Source organism: Bufo gargarizans, chromosome 6 (assembly GCF_014858855.1).
Source record: "Bufo gargarizans isolate SCDJY-AF-19 chromosome 6, ASM1485885v1, whole genome shotgun sequence".
In the NCBI taxonomy this organism is placed as follows: domain Eukaryota; kingdom Metazoa; phylum Chordata; class Amphibia; order Anura; family Bufonidae; genus Bufo; species Bufo gargarizans.
In genome coordinates this window covers 40,877,695-40,897,651 of record NC_058085.1, presented here as the reverse complement: position 1 = coordinate 40,897,651, position 19,957 = coordinate 40,877,695, and the positions used below count along the sequence as shown (strand labels likewise).

The following is a 19,957-nucleotide window of genomic DNA, read 5'->3' as shown; positions in this document are numbered from 1 at the left end:
TGTACCATGCTCTGGTATCCTGTAAATGCCGGACTCCATTAGGGCTTTCTAACTGAGTGTCTCTCTTAGCGGCTTTACTGATACCGTAGTATAGAGTACACTGATTCACCTAGGATAGAGCATTTGACAGCATCTCATACCTTTCTACTAAGTCATCTGAACTTGGCCCCCCACACATTGGCCTGTCTGTCCTTCTGCTTATCAGTTCACCTGTCTGTGTGCGCTCTCCAAAAGGACAGACGTTATCTGGCCTGTAATAAACTTTCAGGCTGTTTGCTACTTCAGCAGGTAAAGTAGGGCGGCCAGAGGTCCAGTTTCAGGCTCCCTGTCCTCCGTCTGATGCAGGGCCTGAATGGACTCCGCTCCCTCTCATACAGCAGCATGGTGCAGGGAGAGTCACCATCTCTCCACAGCAGATGACATGAAGTTTTAAAACAGGGGGGGGGGGGGAATCTGTGGACGACACCATTATGGAGAGGGGGGGGATCTGTGGATGACACAGTTATGGAGAAGAGGGGGGGGGGATCTGTGGACGACACTATTATGGAGAGGGGGGGGATCTGTGGACGACACCATTATGAAGAGGGGGGGGGGGGTAAATCTGTGGACGACACCATTATGGAGTGGGGGGATCTGTGGACGACACAGTTATGGAGAAGAGGGGGGGATCTATGGACGACACAGTTATGGAGAAGAGGGGGGGGGATCTGTGGACGACACATATGGGCATAACAGTGCACAGATCCCCCTCCCCATACAAGGTGCCATAGACCAATCCCCCCTCCCCATAGCAGTGCCATAGACCGATCCCCCCCCTCCCCATAGCAGTGCCATAGACCGATCCCCCCTCCCCATAGCAGTGCCATAGACCGATCCCCCCTCCCCATAGCAGTGCCATAGACCGATCCCCCCCTCCCCATAGCAGTGCCATAGACCACCCCCCCTCCCCATAGCAGTGCCATAGACCACCCCCCCTCCCCATAGCAGTGCCATAGACCGATCCCTCCCCATAGCAGTGCCATAGACCGACCCCCCCTCCCCATAGCAGTGCCATAGACCGACCCCCCCCTCCCCATAGCAGTGCCATAGACCGACCCCCCCCTCCCCATAGCAGTGCCATAGACAGACCCCCCCTCCCCATAACAGTGCCATAGACCGACCCCCCCTCCCCATAGCAGTGCCATAGACCTATCCCCCCCTCCCCATAGCAGTGCCATAGACCTATCCCCCCTCCCCATAGCAGTGCCATAGACTGATTCCCCCCCCCCCCTCCCCATAGCAGTGCCATAGACTGATTCCCCCCCTCCCCATAGCAGTGCCATAGACTGATTCCCTCCCTCCCCATAGCAGTGCCATAGACTGATCCTCCCCCCCCTCCCCATAGCAGTGCCATAGACCAATCCCCCCCTCCCCATAGCAGTGCCATACACAGATCCCCCTCCCCATAGCAGCCCCGGCCCCGCTGCTCACAGCAGACTAATCACTGCATCTTTATTGTACCTTACAATGACACTCCAGTAACAGGCAGAGCGGACAGCGGCGTAACGTCACTCATGTGACGCACCTGCTCCGCCCACTTTATGAAGGAGGCAGAGCAGGCGCGTCACATGAGTAAGTGACGTTATGCCGCCGTCCGCTCTGCCAGTTACTGGAGCGTCATTGTAAGGTAAAATAAAAAGATGCAGTGATTAAAGTAAACCGCCCGCCTGCATAGCAACGAATCGGACAATTATTCGATAACCGGATTCGTCGGCAACGAATCCAGTTATCGATTAATCGTTGCAGCCCTACACGGGACTTCAGCTCTTCTGACACAATCCTGCTGTGTCTTTAGGACAGATTCTGTTTACTGACTGCCCCCGAGACATGACAGCGACACAACAACCCCTTAAATATAGTTTGTAGTGGTGCATACAGCATCCTTCCTGCTATCAGACTGTGCAGCAGTGGGCACTGGTGTGCTCGGCTCCTCCGGCTCTGCTGGATGGCAACCCCTCTGCTCTCAAGAACAAAATCTATTGGGTGAATACACATCAATGTTACCACACACCAGCTACAAGAGAAGAACATGGAGGCTTCACAGAAACCAGGATACACCCAGCCCCATACACAGAGGCTTACTCACCCCCCTTATTGATCTGCCCCCTCTCTAATGCACCCCATAAAGCCCCCCTCCCACAGATCTGCATCCTCATGTCCCCAGAATACACCACACCCACCCCCCCCTCACAGATTGACCTCCCCAAAAGCCCCCCATAGATCTTCACCCTAATGGCCCCAGAATACACCACATGCCCCCCTCACAGATTGACCTCCCCATAAATCTTCACCCTAATGACCCCAGAATACACCACATGCCCCCCCCCCATAGATCTGCACCCTCATGGCCCCAGAATACACCACATGCCCCCCCCCCCATAGATCTGCACCCTCATGGCCCCAAAATACACCACATGCCCCCCCCCCATAGATCTGCACCCTCATGGCCCCAGAATACACCACATGCCCCCCCCCCATAGATCTGCACCCTCATGGCCCCAGAATACACCACATGCCCCCCCCATAGATCTGCACCCTCATGGCCCCAAAATACACCACATGCCCCCCCCCATAGATCTGCACCCTCGTGGCCCCAGAATACACCACATGCCCCCCCCCACCATAGATCTGCACCCTCATGGCCCCAGAATACACCACATGCCCCCCTCAAAGATTGACCCCCCCATGTCCCCAGAATACACCACATGCCCCCCTCACAGATTGACCTCCCCATAAATCTTCACCCTAATGACCCCAGAATACACCACATGCCCCCCCCCCATAGATCTGCACCCTCATGGCCCCAGAATACACCACATGCCCCCCCCACCCCCATAGATCTGCACCCTCATGGCCCCAAAATACACCACATGCCCCCCCCCCATAGATCTGCACCCTCATGGCCCCAGAATACACCACATGCCCCCCCCCCCATAGATCTGCACCCTCATGGCCCCAGAATACACCACATGCCCCCCCCATAGATCTGCACCCTCATGGCCCCAAAATACACCACATGCCCCCCCCCCATAGATCTGCACCCTCGTGGCCCCAGAATACACCACATGCCCCCCCCCACCATAGATCTGCACCCTCATGGCCCCAGAATACACCACATGCCCTCCCTCAGAGATTGCCGCCCCCCCCCCCCCCCCACACAGAGATCTGGACCCTCATGTCCCCAGAATACACCCACATGCCCCCCTCACAGATTGACCCCCCCTCACAGACCTACACCCACATGGCACCAGAATACACCACACCTACACCACACCCACCCCCCTCACAGATTGACCTCCCCATAACCCCCCATAGATCTTCACCCTAATGACCCCAGAATACACCACATGCCCCCCCCCCCATAGATCTGCACCCTCATGGCCCCAGAATACACCACATGCCCCCCTTACAGATTGACCCCCCCATAAATCTGCACCCTCATGGCGACAGAATACACCACATGCCCCCCCCCCCAATAGATCTGCACCCTCATGGCCCCAGAATACACCACATCCCCCCCCTCACAGATTGACCCCACATAACCCCCCTTAAAGACCTACACCCACATGGCCCCAGAATACACCACATGCCCCCCCACCCCATAGATCTGCACCCTCATGTCCCCAGAATACACCACATGCCCCCACTCACAGATTGACCCCCCCATGTCCCCAAAGTATACCACATGCCCCCCCCTCACAGATTGACCCCCCCCCCATAGCTCTGCACCCTCATGGCGCCAGAATACACCACATGCCCCCCCCCCATAGATCTGCACCCTCATGTCCCCAGAATACACCACATGCCCCCCTCAAAGATTGACCCCCCCATGTCCCCAGAATACACCACATGCCCCCCTCACAGATTGACCCCCCCATGTCCCCAGAATACACCACATGCCCCCACTCACAGATTGACCCCTCCATGTCCCCAAAATATACCACATGCCCCCCTCTCACAGATTGACCCCCCCATAGATCTGCACCCTCATGGCGCCAGAATACACCACATGCCCCCCTCACAGATTGACCCCCCCATGTCCCCAGAATACACCACATGCCCCCCCTCACAGATTGACCCCCCATGTCCCCAGAATACACCACATGCCCCCCTCTCAGATTGACCCCCCATGTCCCCAGAATACACCACCTGCCCCCCCTCACAGATTGACCCCCCCATGTCCCCAGAATACACCACATGCCCCCTCACAGATTGACCCCCCCATGTCCCCAGAATACACCACATGCCCCCCTCACAGATTGACCCCCCCATAGATCTGCACCCTCATGGCGCCAGAATACACCACATGCCCCCCCTCACAGATTGACCCCCCCTCATAACCCCCCTCACAGACCTACATCCACATGGCCCCAGAATACACCACATGCCCCCCCATAGATCTGCACCCTCATGTCTCCAGAATACACCACATGCCCCCCTCACAGATTGACCCCACCATAGATCTGCACCCTCATGGCGCCAGAATACACCACATGCCCCCCCTCACAGATTGACCCCCCCTCATAACCCCCCTCACAGACCTACATCCACATGGCCCCAGAATACACCACATGCCCCCCCATAGATCTGCACCCTCATGTCGCCAGAATACACCACATGCCCCCCCATAGATCTGCACCCTCATGTCGCCAGAACACACTACATATCCCCCCCATAGATCTGTACCCTCATGTCACCAGAATACACCACATGCCCCCCCATGTCGCCAGAATACACCACATGCCCCCCCTCATAACCCCAGAACACCACATGCCCCCCCATAGATCTGCACCCCCATGTCGCCAGAATACACCACATGCCCCCCTCACAGATTGACCCCCACATGTCCCCAGAATACACCACATGCCCCCTCACAGATTGACCCCCCCATGTCCCCAGAATACACCACATGCCCCCCTCACAGATTGACCCCCCCATGTCCCCAGAATACAACACATGCCCCACTCACGTCCCCAGAATACACCACATGCCCCCCTCACGTCCCCAGAATACACCACATGCCCTCCCCCTCTCCCCCCCCCCCTCTGTGTGCGGCTGACCCTGGCCACCAATGAGAACAGAGAGGAGTAGAAGGGAGGGGCTGTGGCCACTGCGCCACCAATGACTATAGTTAATGCCTGGATACAAATGTAGCAAAGAAAAATAAATAGTTCTATGTGTCAAAGTCGCAAACTAAGCAGCATTCCTGAGAATAGGAGTCGATCCAACCTCCTTATCACATGCAATCAATAAACCAAAGTCCAGGGCCGCGCTTCAAAGGAGATGTAGTTTGCCTACTGCCACACCACCCTGAACACGCCCGATCTCATCTGATCTCGGAAGCTAAGCAGGGTCGGGCCTGGTTAGTACTTGGATGGGAGACCGCCTGGGAATACCAGGTGCTGTAGGGCTCTTAATCTCCGGCACCTCTGGAGGTATGGCCGACAACAGAGCCCTTCTAGCAGCCCTTGCTGCTAGAGTCCAGGAAAACCCAGCTTTCCTATCATCTCTCATTGCTGGCTTGCAGGAGCCCCCTCCTGCTATGCCAGCAGGGGACTCTTTAGTTTCTGACCGCCCTAAACGGCGTACTAGAGCCCCAGCCAGACTTAGCTCTTCCTCCCTCACAAGTGAAAGTTTCAAAGCGAGGGGCGCAGCCTCCAGGTGTTTGCAGGAGGGTTATCAGCTCAGCCTGCAGCACTTCTGGTCTCCCGCCCCCTGCTTCTTTCATTAACCCCCGAGCTTCCTCTGTCCCCTTGCCAGAGCTAGTGCCTAGTAACACTGCTAGTGTACCCACATCTGCTGTGATATCTGCCCCCACTCCGGCTCTGGCACTAAGTGCCCAGGTATACTGCTGCTCTTACTCGTGTTACTGAGCGGGGTAGCGATGTCTCCAGAGCGCTTGCCGGAGTGCAGTCAGGGCTTCCGGCAGCGTGGTATGTGGCTCCGCCCCCCTCCAGTTCTCAGCAGTTTCCTGCTCCCTGGCAGGCAACCTCCTCTCTCCTTGGCTCCCTGCTGCAGACTGTCACCCCAGGAATAATGGGTAAAAGAAATTCAAATGTGTCATCTGCAGATGAGCCGAGGGATGCCCCCTCTACCGAGGTACAGGCTCCTGGGAGTGCCAACAGTTGCACTAATGCCCTTGCCAAACCAACCCCCCAATCCCACCCAGGCCACCCTGCCTGACTTTATTGTAGCCAATCTCACCACTTTGTCATCGCTTATGGCACATTTAGGGCCCCCTACTGGGGTCTCTGCCCCTATTGCGCATATGGGGGAATGCCCCAATTCCAGAAGGTGCTCATCTTCAAACTCACCTGATGTATCCGACCGCTGTTATCGGCGCAGGTCGGCAGCATGTCATCCACGTTGTTCCCGTCATCGTTCACGGTCTGCGCGGCGGTCCCACAGAAGTGCTCGCTCCAGATCGTCTCGCTGGCGGTCACCTTCATCATCGGAGGTCAGCTCCTGTAGTGATACCGCTGGCAGGTCTCATTCACAACGCAGAAGGGGTGCCCATTCATCAGCTGCACGGGCTTCTCGCGGGGCCAGCTGGGCCAGCGCGGTTCAGGATCCGAATCCTCCATTCGCTCCAGTGGAACCTGCAGGTCCTTCTACTACCGGTGAGTTGAATTTTACGGGGGCTTGGGGGGCCGCTTTGGATCCTCAGTTGGTCCCGATACTTAAATCTTTATTGTCGCATTTGGACGGGAGTAATGCTGCTGCAGGTAAGCCCCCTCCTGCTGCCCCGCCTAGGGCAGGTAATCATAAAGAATCGCTATTTTGCGGCCTGTCTCCTTCGGGGGCGCACTTGGACATGGACACTAAGGAGAAAATTTGGTCTAACCAATACATAGACATCTGGTCATTAGTTACTGTAGACCAGCATACTGTAGATAAAGAGCGTCTCCCCAATTCAGACAGGTTCATCGATGGCTGGCCCAAGGTGGCATGCACCATGGGTAATTGGCTACAGGCCTTCTCGGTCTTAGGTCATGTCATGGCACAGAAGCACCCGGAGCTCTGCGGTGAATTATTTCTGTATTTGGAATCCGTTTATAGCGCCTATAAGTCCTACGGCGGTTACGCCTGGTGGCGCTACGACGAGGAGTTTCGTAGGCGATTGGCGCTTCAACCGGATATTGGTTGGGGTGTCAAATCCACAGACCTCTGGTTGCAACTGATGCTGTCACAAAAATCTGTGCCCTTTCAGTCAGCAGCCCCTGGCCTCACTTCCAGCGGTCAGGGGCCTGTGTCAATCCGCAGGCCAGGATCCTGCTGGCTGTATAACGAAGGCCACTGTAGGTTCTTCTCCCTATGTAAATTCAAACATGAGTGTTCCGCCTGCGGGGGATGTCATGCGGCCATTCGATGCCCTAGACAGCAGCCGGCCAGACCCAACGCTTCCTCTACCGCAAAAGAGCCCAGTGAGCGTAGCAGTGATGTCCCCGTGGTTAGAGCTGTACCCCAATAAAAGGGCTTCCGCTGAGCTTAGCTTTTGCTTAGGTTTTTTCATCCCTTTTCAGTTATCCTGGCGCCCTAGCTGGGTGGCCAACCTTCCGTCTGCCTCCCGGTAACCGGAGGTTTTGCGGTCTAAAATTCGGAAGGAGGTTGAGTTAGGTAGAATAGTTGGCCCCTTTTTCACCCCTCCTTTTGATAATATCCGGGTTTCTCCATTGGGCCTGGTACCGAAGCGGGAACCTGGCAGTTTTAGACTTATCCATCATTTGTCCTTCCCCAAAGGCGAGTCTGTTAACGACGGTATTTCTAAGGAGGACGCTACAGTCTCCTATGTTTCCTTTGACAGGGCAGTCTCTTTACTGAGAGCGGCAGGCCGGGGTGCTTTATTGTCGAAGTTGGACATTGAGTCCGCCTTCCACCTGCTCCCGGTGCACCCGGATTGCTACCATCTGCTAGGCTGCATGGTGGATAATTGCTACTATTATGACACCCGGCTGCCCATGGGATGCGCGATGTCTTGTTACTTCTTTGAATTGTTCAGTTCTTTCTTAGAATGGGTCGTCAGGTTTGAGACGGGTTCTAGTTCCATAATCCATTATTTAGATGACTTCTTATTCATAGCTCTAGGTGATTCCCCCAAATGTTAGACACTTTCTGTTTCCTAATGGCTAGATTCAGGGCCCCCCTGTCCCCTGATAAAACGGTAGGCCCTTCCACCAACATTGTGTTCTTAGGCATTGAAATAGATTCCCTGGCCATGGTTTTCCCGCTCCCCAGTTATAAGCTTGCCAAGCTGTGAGCACTTATTGAAGGTTTTTGCTTTGTTAAATCTGTCACGCTCAAGCAATTGCAGTCCCTACTGGGACTCCTTGTTTTTGCTTGCCATGTCATGCCGATGGGCAGAGTCTTTTCCAGGCGTTTGTCCTTGGTGACGTGGGGCATCACTATCCCGCGTCACCACATACGCTTAACGCGCAAGCTTAAACGGGACCTTCAGGTGTGGCGCAGTTTTCTGCTTTCTTACAACGGCCATGCATGCTGGCAGCTTCCCGAAATTTCCAGCCACGACCTGTCCCTGTTTACCGACGCGGCGGGTTCTGTCGGTTTTGGTGCCATCCTAGGTACGCAGTGGTGCGCATCTCCCTGGCCTCCGGAGTGGCACGCGGTGGGCCTTTGTTCCAATATTACTTTGTTGGAACTTTTTCCCATTATAGTGGCCATTTAAATTATGGGGACCATCGCTACAAAATAGGCGGGTATGTTTTTGGACGGATAATGTCTGTGGTTCATTGCGTTAACTGGTTGTCTTCCTCATCTCCCCCGGTTTTGGCGTTGTTGCACCACCTGGTGTTAAGATGTTTACAAGATAATATTTATTTTCGTGCCTCTTATGTTCCAGGTATCATTAACAGCGCTGCTGATGCGCTTTCTCGCTTTCATTGGCAGGAGTTCTGGACCCTAGTGCCAGCAGCTTCATCGGAGGGCTCCACGTGCCCTGCCCATCTCTGGGACATCCCGCTGAGCGATTGATGCCTCTCATCAGAGCCTCAGTGGCTCCTAGGACCTGGACAGGTTATGGTAAGGCCTGGGTTGGCTGGGTAGCGCTAGCAGGGACCCATCCGGTCCATTCCTCTGTGTCAGATCGGCTGCGCGTTACCATCGACTTTATTTTGCAGGCAAGGGAAGCAGGCGTTTTTGCGGCCGTTATCCAACGCCGCTTAGCCGGGGTTAGCTTTTATTTTAGGTTATTGGGTTGGGCGGACGTCACCAAATTTTTCTTAGTCCGACAGGCCCTTTGCTCGGTTTTCTGGCGCTGCCTAACTGTCCTCGGTTGCCGGGCGGCGGATTACGGGTCACATTCTTTCAGGATTGGCGCGGCGACGGTGGGCGGGGTTACCTGATGCTGAAGTGCAACGTATTGGTCGCTGGAAGTCTAATTGTTTTGTGTCTTATGTCCGCCCTGACTTGCTTTAATTTTCTTGCAGATTCCCCTCAACCCACGGTCTGTTTTGTGGGGCATTCATACCTGTTCTGGGCTGGTCAGAGAGCTGACTAAAGACCCGGCGGTCGGAGCCTGGGTTTCCGGAATGTGGAAGTCATTTGTCGTGGGCCTTCGCTGGTCGCAGGTTTTGCCGGAAACAGTTCCCCTCAGCATGTTGGCACGCTCCCCTGTGATCCTGGTGATCCACGCTGGGGGTAATGACCTCTGCTTGCTGAAAGTAGCAGAGCTCATTACCCTCATTAGAGCAGATTTGGAAAGAATTCCTACTTTCTTTGCGAAGTGGTTATTGTATGGTCTGAGATGATCCCCAGGGTCACTTGGCAGGGTGCGAGGAATTCCGGTTCAATTGAGAGGGCCGGAAGGTATGCTAGAATATCCCGTTTTGTTCGATCCCGGGGAGGAGGAGTTATTCGCCACTACCAGCTGGAGGGTGACAACCAGCGTTTGATGCGGCCCGATGGTGTGCACCTCAATGATATTGGCTTAGATATTTTCCTCTCTGGCCTGCAGGATGGGGTTGAGCAAGCCTTGTTTTTGCTGGGTGGGGGTCGGAGCGCCTTGTAGAGGTACACGGGCTCCTCCGTGGAGGTCGGAGGATTACAAGAGTTACAACAGAGGGGAAGGCGGACTTGCGCACCAATGTTTGGTGTGGCATAGCGCTTCTAGCACTCCGGGGACCGGTTTTGGGCCGGGCAGTTTATAGTTGATGGCTATTCTTAAAGTATTGAGTCTAAAATAATGAATAAGAATAAAGCTGTGACCGACCTTTCACCCACAAAAATTTGGCTTAGTGTCTTTTTTTCAGGCAGAGAGACAGGAGTTTGTGTGAGGTTTGTCAGTTGTCTGCAGTCCTGAGAATAGGAGTCGATCCAACCTCCTTATCACATGCAATCAATAAACCAAAGTCCAGGGCCGCGCTTCAAAGGAGATGTAGTTTGGAAACGCCTTGTAGAAGGAAAGCGCAGTTAAATCATATCCCATGCTGAAACTTCCCCACAGGCACACGCCACACTGCCGACCGAAACTTCACAGGACAGCGGTGACCCTTCAAAAGATCAGCAACATAGTGCAGTACCCGTGAATATGTCAAAGATAAAGGATTTGTTATACTTACAACAGCACTGCTAGAAATCAGCGTATAAAGTCATCTGAAATATCACTGCCCGACCCGGGTTTCGCCTGGAGGCTTCGTCAGGAGCTCTACAAAGGTAAGTGCCGGTGTCTATTTATGCCTCTATGTCAGGAATTAACTCTATCAAGTCCTGCACACCAACTTTTCAGGTCTTTAACATAGGCAATAATCCCATATTATATCACAGTATCCCACATAGCAATGAAAGTACATACATATATAATACAAAAAAAAATCTTAAATACATTTATACTAATACATCACTGCTATAAAAAAACATTCATAAAAATACAACACTTCTATAAAAACCTTAAGTATAAAATTCCATATCCAGAAAAAAAGGAGTATAATAATCATACAAAGACATTCTCATGGTAATTGATAAAAATCGCAAGCATAAAAAAACACAAGCACAAGAGAAAAAACAGGATATCTACTATATAAACAATCGCCAAAAAATATATGTAATAAGGAGCCACATAAAATCCCTAAAATACTATCGTAGAAAAGGCTACATCGCTGCCCTAATGTCCCACTCTATATTGAGCCCCTTGGGCTGGAGGCAATCAGTATCAAAAATCCATTGTGCCTCTTTTTTTATTAATCTGTTTGACTGATTACAAACGTAGCCTGCGTGTGCCGGCCATATCCAATACCAGGCCAAAATGAATGCCCGCTGTGATCAGGTCCTGAGGGCTTAATCGCGGTGGATCGCAGCGCGCAGTCATAGAGGCCGGGTATGGGATATGGCCGGCACATGCAGGCTACGTTTGTATTCAGACATATTAACTATATTCGTTGGTGACGGATTGGCCACAGTCCCTCCCCTCCTCCTCCTCTCTGTTCTCATTGGTGGCGGAGTGGCCACAGTCCCTCCCCTACTCCTCCTCTCTGTTCTCATTGGTGGCGGAGTGGCCACAGTCCCTCCCCTACTCCTCCTCTCTGTTCTCATTGATGGCACAGTGGCCACAGTCCCTCCCTTCTACTCCCCCTCTTCTCAGTATTATATTAATTGCGGTCACACCCCCCCCCCCCTTACTACGTCCCTCTGCCCCAGGGTCCCCCCTCCTCACCCATTGGTGACAGTGGCAGCCTCTGATCGGAGCCACAGCAGTGTAATCACGGGGCTCGGATTGGTTACCATGGCAGCCAGGACACTACTGAAGCTCTCCATGGTAAGCTCCCTGCTGCTGTGTGTACTATGCACAGGGCAGCAGGGAGAGTGTGAGGTCCTATTCACCCTGATAGAGCTCTATTAGAATGAATAGGACAAGGGTTCTAGTCCCTAAGGGGGCTAATAGTTAGTAAATGAAATGAAGGAAAAAAAAATAAAAAAAAGTTTAACTCCTTAACCACTTCAACCCTGCTAGCTGAAACCCCCTTAATGACCAGGCCACTTTTTACACTTCTGCACTACACTACTTTCACCGTTTATCGCTCGGTCATGCAACTTACCACCCAAATGAATTTTACCTCCTTTTCTTCTCACTAATGGAGCTTTCATTTGGTGGTATTTTATTGCTGCTGACATTTTTAAATTTTTTGTTATTAATCAAAATGTAACGATTTTTTTGCAAAAAAATGACATTTTTCACTTTCAGCTGTAAAATTTAGCAAAAAAAACGACATCCATATATAAATTTTTCGCCAAATTTATTGTTCTACATGTCTTTGATAAAAAAAAATGTTTGGGCGAAAAACAAAATGGTTTGGGAAAAAGTTATAGCGTTTACACACTATGGTACAAAAATGTGAATTTCCGCATTTTGAAGCAGCTCTGACTTTCTGAGCACCTGTCATGATTCCTGAGGTTCTACAATGCCCAAACAGTACAAACACCCCACAAATGACCCAATTTCGGAAAGTAGACACCCTAAGGTATTCGCTGATGGGCATAGTGAGTTCATAGAACTTTTTATTTTTTGTCACAAGTTAGCGGAAAATGATGAAGTCTCATATTCCACTAACTTGCGACAAAAAATTAAAAATTCTAGGAACTCGCCATGCCCCTCATGGAATACCTTGGGGTGTCTTCTTTCCAAAATGGGGTCACTTGTGGTGTAGTTATACTGCGCTGGCAATTTAGGGGGCCATATGTGTGAGAAGTACTTTGCAATCAAAATCTGTAAAAAATGACCAGTGAAATCCGAAAGGTGCTCTTTGGAAGATGTGCCCCTTTGCCCACCTTTTGGGGTGTCATTTTACATATAACCATGCTGGGTGAGAGAAATATCTTGGCAAAAGACAACTTTTCCATTTTTTTTATACAAAGTTGGCATTTGACCAAGATATTTTTCTCACCCAGCATGGGTATATGTAAAATGACACCCCAAAACACATTCCCCAACTTCTCCTGAGTACGGCGATACCAGATGTGTGACACTTTTTTGCAGCCAAGGTGGGCAAAGAGGCACATATTCCAAAGAGCACCTTTCGGATTTCGCAGGCCATTTTTTACACATTTTGATTGCAAAGTACTTCTCACACATTTGGGCCCCTAAATTGGCAGGGCAGTATAACTACCCCACAAGTGACCCCATTTTGGAAAGAAGACACCCAAAGGTATTCCGTGAGGGGCATGGCGAGTTCCTAGAATTTGTAATTTTTTGTCACAAGTTAGCGGAAAATGATGATTTTTTTATTTATTTTTTTCCTTACAAAGTCTCATATTCCACTAACTTGCGACAAAAAATAAAAAATTCTAGGAACTCGCCATGCCCCTCACGGAATACCTTGGGGTGTCTTCTTTCCAAAATGGGGTCACTTGTGGCGTAGTTATACTGCCCTGGCAATTTAGGGGCCCAAATGTGTGAGAAGTACTTTGCAATCAAAATGTGTAAAAAATGGCCTGGAATATGTGCCCCTTTGCCCACCTTGGCTGCAAAAAAGTGTCACACATCTGGTATCGCCGTACTCAGGAGAAGTTGGGGAATGTGTTTTGGGGTGTCATTTTACATATACCCATGCTGGGTGAGAGAAATATCTTGGCAAAAGACAACTTTTCCCATTTTTTTATACAAAGTTGGCATTTGACCAAGATATTTATCTCACCCAGAATGGGTATATGTAAAATGACACCCCAAAACACATTCCCCAGCTTCTCCTGAGTACGGCGATACCAGATGTGTGACACTTTTGCGCATCTAGGCTGCAAAAGTGCCCAAATTCCTTTTAGGAGGGCATTTTTAGACATTTGGATCCCAGACTTCTTCTCACGCTTTAGGGCCCCTATAAATACCCCACATGTGACCCCACTTGGAAAGAAGACACCCCAAGGTATTCAATGAGGGGCATGGCGAGTTCATAGAAATTTATTTTTTTGGCATAAGTTAGCGGAAATTGTTATTTTTTTAGTTTTTTCTCACAAAGTCTCACTTTCTGCTAACTTAGGACAAAAATTTAAATCTTTCATGGACTCAATATGCCCCTCAGCGAATACCTTGGGGTGTCTTCTTTCCAAAATGGGGTCAGTTGTGGGGTGTTTGTACTGCCCTGGCATTTGAGGGTCTCCGCAATCATTACATGTATGGCCAGCATTAGGAGTTTCTGCTATTCTCCTTATATTGAGCATACAGGTAATGAGATTTTTTTTTCCGTTCATCCTCTGGGCTGAAAGAAAAAAATGAACGGCACAGATTTCTTCATTCGCATCGATCAATGTGGATGATAAAATCTCTGCCCAAAAAAAAAATAAGGAGGGGAAAGGCGTCTGCCAGGACATAGGAGCTCCGCCCAACATCCATACCCACTTAGCTCGTATACCCTGGCAAACCAGATTTCTCCATTCACATCAATCGATGTGGATGAATAAATCATTGCATTTTTTTTTTATTTTTTTTTTACATTCAAAGTGTTTGCCAAAGCATAGGAACGCCGCCTCCTCCCCAGCTCGTATGCCTTGGCAAACGTATCTGTTACTGCAGAGGAGAAATCTCATCTTGCAGCGCCGCATACACCGACTTGCGTGTAATCTGACAGCAGCGCAATGCCTCTGTCAGAATGCACATCAGTGCTGCAGCTAGTCGATCGGTTGGTCCACCTGGAAGGTAAAAAAAAAAACAAAAAAAAAAAAAACAGGCCACAACGTAATAATTTTTTTAACTTTGGAACAGAACATATAAACTTTAACTTTTTGAACTAAACATTAACCTTTTTGCTTACTGGTGTTTTTTTTTACCTTTATAGAACAAACCTCTCCTTCCCCATGGGTCAATGTGCAAAGCGCAAATCGCCCAAAGATGTGGCGAAGTGCGTTATGCACTTTGTCCCAGGTGAAAGGAGACGTTTGCAGCAGCTGTGTGAGTGAATGGGCCCTAATAGCCCTGTGTGCCTGTCCTGGTGAGATGATCCCTATGCTAGGTGTACCTGTGTGTGGTACTTCCGGAAACACTACCCTAAGCATAGGGCAGGGTGGTCAGGACAGTCAGGACAGAAATAGCGGGTGTCATGCCTTATTCCACTCCTGCTACAGACACAACATCTTTTTCGGGGTGACGGTTGGGTTGAGGTACCAGCAACGACACTGGGGAAATGTCGCTCGTGTAGACGGCTAACTACACTGGTGGATGGGGCCACGGAACCTCCTGGGTACAGGAGGTTCTCGATGATCTCTTCCTGAAATTTGAGGAAGGATCGTGTTCTCCCAGCCTTACTGTAGAGAACAAAACTATTATACAGAGCCAATTGAATTAAATATACAGACACCTTCTTATACCAGCGTCTGGTTCTGCGGGAAACTAAATACGGAGACAACATCTGGTCATTGAAGTCCACCCCTCCCATGTGAAGGTTATAGTCGTGGACTGAGAGGGGCTTTTCAATGACACGGGTTGCTCGCTCAATTTGTATTGTCGTGTCTGCGTGAATGGAGGAGAGCATGTAAACGTCACGCTTGTCTCTCCATTTCACCGCGAGCAGTTCTTCGTTACACAGTGCGGCCCTCTGCCCCCTTGCAAGACGGGTGCTAACGAGCCGTTGGGGGAAGCCCACGCGACTAGTTCGCCCGGTACCACAGGCGCCAATCCGTTCTAGAAACAAATGCCTAAAGAGGGCCACACTTGTGTAGAAATTGTCCACATAAAGATGGTACCCCTTGACGAATAAGGGTGACACCAAGTCCTAGACTATCTTCCAACTGCACCCCAGGTAGTCAGGGCAACCGACCGGCTCCAGGGTCTGATCTTTTCCCTCATAGACACGAAATTTGTGGGTATAGCCTGTGGCCCTTTCACAGAGCTTATACAATTTGACCCCATACCGGGCGCGCTTGCTTCGGATGTATTGTTTGAAGCCAAGGCGCCCGGTAAAATGTATCAGGGACTCGTCTACGCAGATGTTTTGCTCTGGGGTATACAAATCTGCAAATTTCTGGTTGAAATGGTCTATGAGGGTCCGAATTTTGTGGAGCCGGTCAAAAGCAGGGTGGCCTCTGGGACGGGAGGTGCTGTTATCACTAAAGTGCAGGAAATGCAGGATGGTCTCAAATCGTGTCCTGGACATAGCAGCAGAGACCATGGGCATGTGATGAATTGGGTTCGTGGACCAATATGACCGCAATTCATGCTTTTTAGTTAGACCCATGTTGAGGAGAAGGCCCCCAAAAAAAATTATTTCGGAAACTTGGACTGGTTTCCACCGGAAAGGCTGGACATAAAAGCTTCCCGGGTTAGCGGTTATAAATTGTGTGGCATACCGGTTTGTCTCTGCCACAACTAAGTCTAAGAGCTCCGCAGTCAAGAACAGCTCAAAAAATCCCAGGGCCGAACCGATCTGAGCTGTCTCAACCCGAACTCCAGACTGGGCGGTGAAAGGGGGAACTACAGGTGCGGCTGAAGTTGGGGACTGCCAATCAGGGTTTGCCAGCACCTCAGGGATTCTAGGGGCTCTACGGGCACGTCTTTGCGGTGGCTGCGACGGGGTCACTACTGCACGTGCCACCGTACCAGCTACCCCGTTTGACATGTGGGCAACTAAATTTAGGGGTATTCCCTGAGACTACCCAAGAAAAAAAAGCAAGCCTGTCTTACAAATGGGAGGCTAGCGAAGTACCGGAGGCCGCTGCAGTTGATAAAAAATATCAAAACTGATTTTTTTTATCGCCGCAGCGCGTGTAAAGTGAATGTGCAGTGATAAAAAAATAAAAAAATGTGTCACTGCGGTGGGGCGGGCGTGGGTGAACGCACGTGTGGGCGACCGTTCAGGCCTGATCGGGCAAACACTGCGTTTTGATCAGTTAGATCTGACCGTGATCAGTTTTGATCACTTCCAGATACTATAAAAGTACAAATGCTGATTAGCGATACGCTAATCAGCGAATCAGTGACTGCGGTGCGGTGGGCTGGGCGCTAACTGATCCCTAAACTACCTAACAAGGGGCCTAAACTATGCCTAAAACCTAACGGTCAATACCAGTGAAAAAAAAAAGTGACAGTTTACACTGATCACTTTTTTCCTTTCACTAGTGATTGACAGGGGCGATCAAAGGGGTGATCAAAGGGTTAATTGGAGTTCAGGGGGGTGATCTGGGGCAAGTATGTGGTGTTGGTGTACTCACTGTGTAGCCTGCTCCTCTGCTGGATCCAACCGATGAAAAGAACCAGCAGAGGAGCAGGCAGCCATATAACAGATCATATTTACTAATATGATCTGTTATCTGGCATTCTGATTGTTTTTTTTTTTTAAATCAGCAACCTGCCAGCCGCGATCAGGCTGGCAGGCAGGTTGCTGACGAAATACTCCTTGACGAAATGCCGGCCCGCGATGCGCATGCGCGGGCCGGCTGTGACGAAATCTCGCGTCTCGCGAGATGACGCGCCGATGCGTCCAGGAGGAGTAAATCAACCACCTCCCGGACGCATCGGTGCGTTAGGCGGTCGGGAGGTGGTTAAGGACACAGCCTTATTTCACCTTAAAGGGAACCTGTCACCGGGATTTTGTGTATAGAGCTGAGGACATGGGTTGCTAGATGGCCGCTAGCACATCCACAATACTCAGTCCCCATAGCTCTGTGTGCTTTTATTGTGGAAAAAAACCGATTTGACACATATGCAAATTAACCTGAGATGAGTCCTGTCCCTGACTCATCTCACATACAGGACTCATCTCAGATTAATTTGCATATGTATCAAATCGTTTTTTTAAAGCAATAAAGCACACAGAGCTATGGGGACTGGGTATTGTGGATGTGCTAGCGGCCATCTAGCAACCCATGTCCTCAGGGTTGCATTAGGGTGCATATGATTTTTGGTTGCTCTATATTACACTTTTTGTGAGGCAAGATAACAAGAAATAGCTGTTTTGGCACCGTTTTTATTTTTTGTTATTTACAACATTCATCTGACAGGTTAGATCATGTGGTATTTTTATAGACCAGGTTGTCACGGACGCGGCGATACCTAATATGTATACTTTTTTTCCCCCTTATTTTTTGCCAATTTTTTTTAACTTTATTTGGGGAAAATGACATTTTTGTTTATTTTTAATTAAAACTTTTAATTTTTTGGGGGGGAAACTTTATTTTTTAAACTTATTTTTTTCACTTAATTTTTTGTCCCACTTTGGGACTTGAACTTTTGGGGGTCTAATCCTTTACAATGCATTCCAATACTTCTGTATTGGAATGCATTGGCTGTATGAGTAATACTGTATGAGTAATACTGTGCCTGTCTCACAGGCTCGTCACCGGAAGGCAGCGCAATGCCTTCCTTAGACATTGCGTTGCCTTCCATGCCACCGGGTCCCCCCTACAGCCGCATAGGGACCCGATGGCACCGTCACACACCACCACTGCAATAGTTAAAAGCCGCAAACCGCAGGTCTGAATTGACCTGGGGTTTGCGGCGATCGCCGACATGGGGGGGTCACGGGACCCCCCCGTGCATTTAGCCGAGGTGCCTGCTCAATGATTTGAGCAGGCATCGGCTTCCGATCACTGCCTGCAGCGCGGCGGTGATCAGAAATACACAGGGCGTACATGTACGCCCTGTGTCTTTAAGTACCAGGACATAAGGGCATGTGTATTTCTGACATGTACGCCCTGTGTCCTGAAGAGGTTAAACCCCCCCCCAAAATATGGAAAATAATATATCGCGATATATGCTTCAAATTATATCGCAATATAGATTTTAGGCCATATCGCTTGTGTGGAAGGGGCCTTAGTGTCCTCAAAAATTATAATTTCTCAACCCATTCAATATCCAGTCCCATGTAAATAACATCATCCCCTCCCCAGCCACCAGGGGTGGATTGGCCATAGAGCTTACAGGGAAATTTACCAAGGGGCCCCCTGAGCCCTCCGCAGACCGGCCAGTGTAAGTTTTTTGGGATGTATTTTGTGCTGATGCGGGCAGTATTTTGTGAGGGACTATGGTATTTGGCTCTGTTCGGTGGTATAACGTGCCACAATATAGTATTGCTGGCCCCGTCAACTTGTTTTGGCCCTGCCTTCCATTAATTTGGACCCAACTACAAAACTGGGCCACTTTTTTCCAGGGCCACTTTAAGTTCCCAATCAGCCCCTCCTAGCCATCATCAACATACTGTCCCATGTAAATAACCTCATCCGTTCTGCAGCCACCTCCAACACACAGACCCATGTAAATAACCTCACCGTGCCCCAGCCACGTCCAACAGGCAGTCCCATGTAAATAACATCACCCCCTGAGCACTCAGTCCCATGTAAATAGCATCACTCTCTTCAGCCCTAACAAACAGTCCCAGTTAAATAACCACAACCCCCAGCATTCCTCTCGCTCTCACACCAAATCCTTCTCTTCACTTACCTCTCCTCATGTAGAAGACCTCGCCACCACTTTTACTCCAGGACTTCTCTTCACTGAAGCGCACCATCCTCTCCTGCACTGGTCACATGATGGTGACATCATCGCAGGTCCTCAACCACTGCTTTCAGCACTGATCACATGGACTGTGATGTCATGGGGATCTGAGATCTGTATAAGCGCCACCTGCTGATTGTTCAGGGGTGTTGGGAGTTGGACCTCTACACTGAGCTCATATTGATGAACTATCCTGAGTACATGCTGGAGAAACCCTTTGATGTCCGCTGTATTTCGTCATGCCGCTTGTTAAAAATAAATCTATTAAACTACAACATCTGTGTGGTTGTGAGGAGCTGCCAAAAACCAAATCTGCCAACCCAATGTCTGTCTAGATGGTAATAATAATCTTTATGTATCGCCAACATTTTCCGCAACGTTTTACAATTACCCTGATTGGACCTGTAGAATCCTCCACTGCTCCAGCACTGAGGCTCCTGTGGTCTCTTCAGTCTGTTTACATCACTGCAATGACAATATTGGTTGGAGCTC

General features: G+C 50.2%; 1 protein-coding gene and 1 non-coding gene across 3 annotated transcripts; both read left to right on the top strand.

The window, feature by feature from the left end:
- The first annotated feature begins 5,331 nt into the window (after window positions 1–5,331).
- LOC122942629 lies at window positions 5,332–5,450 on the top strand. Its single transcript, XR_006390603.1, has one exon. It is a non-coding gene; the product is annotated as a 5S ribosomal RNA (ribosomal RNA).
- Window positions 5,451–6,274: 824 nt separating this feature from the next.
- Window positions 6,275–10,610, top strand: LOC122939865 (chromosome partition protein Smc-like). Of its 2 annotated transcripts, none has more exons than XM_044296061.1 (3): window positions 6,275–6,659; window positions 8,944–9,075; window positions 10,499–10,610. In XM_044296061.1, the coding sequence occupies exons 1-3, from the start codon at window positions 6,308–6,310 to the stop codon at window positions 10,540–10,542; spliced, it is 528 nt and encodes a 175-aa protein (XP_044151996.1). In that variant the 5' UTR covers window positions 6,275–6,307; the 3' UTR covers window positions 10,543–10,610. The 2 variants fall into 2 exon arrangements, with proteins under 2 accessions (XP_044151996.1, XP_044151995.1); XM_044296060.1 differs by having other exon boundaries at window positions 9,483–10,590.
- The last annotated feature ends 9,347 nt before the right edge of the window (window positions 10,611–19,957 follow it).

Bases quoted from the DNA above. Each gene is read 5' to 3' on its own strand.
- LOC122939865 (XM_044296060.1), top strand. From the start codon at position 6,308: ATGGGGGAATGCCCCAATTCCAGAAGGTGCTCATCTTCAAACTCACCT. The intron at 6,660-8,943 runs GTGAGTTGAATT...TTTCATTGGCAG, and splicing joins TGCAGGTCCTTCTACTACCG to GAGTTCTGGACCCTAGTGCC. The intron at 9,076-9,482 runs GTAAGGCCTGGG...ATTTTCTTGCAG, and splicing joins TAGGACCTGGACAGGTTATG to ATTCCCCTCAACCCACGGTC.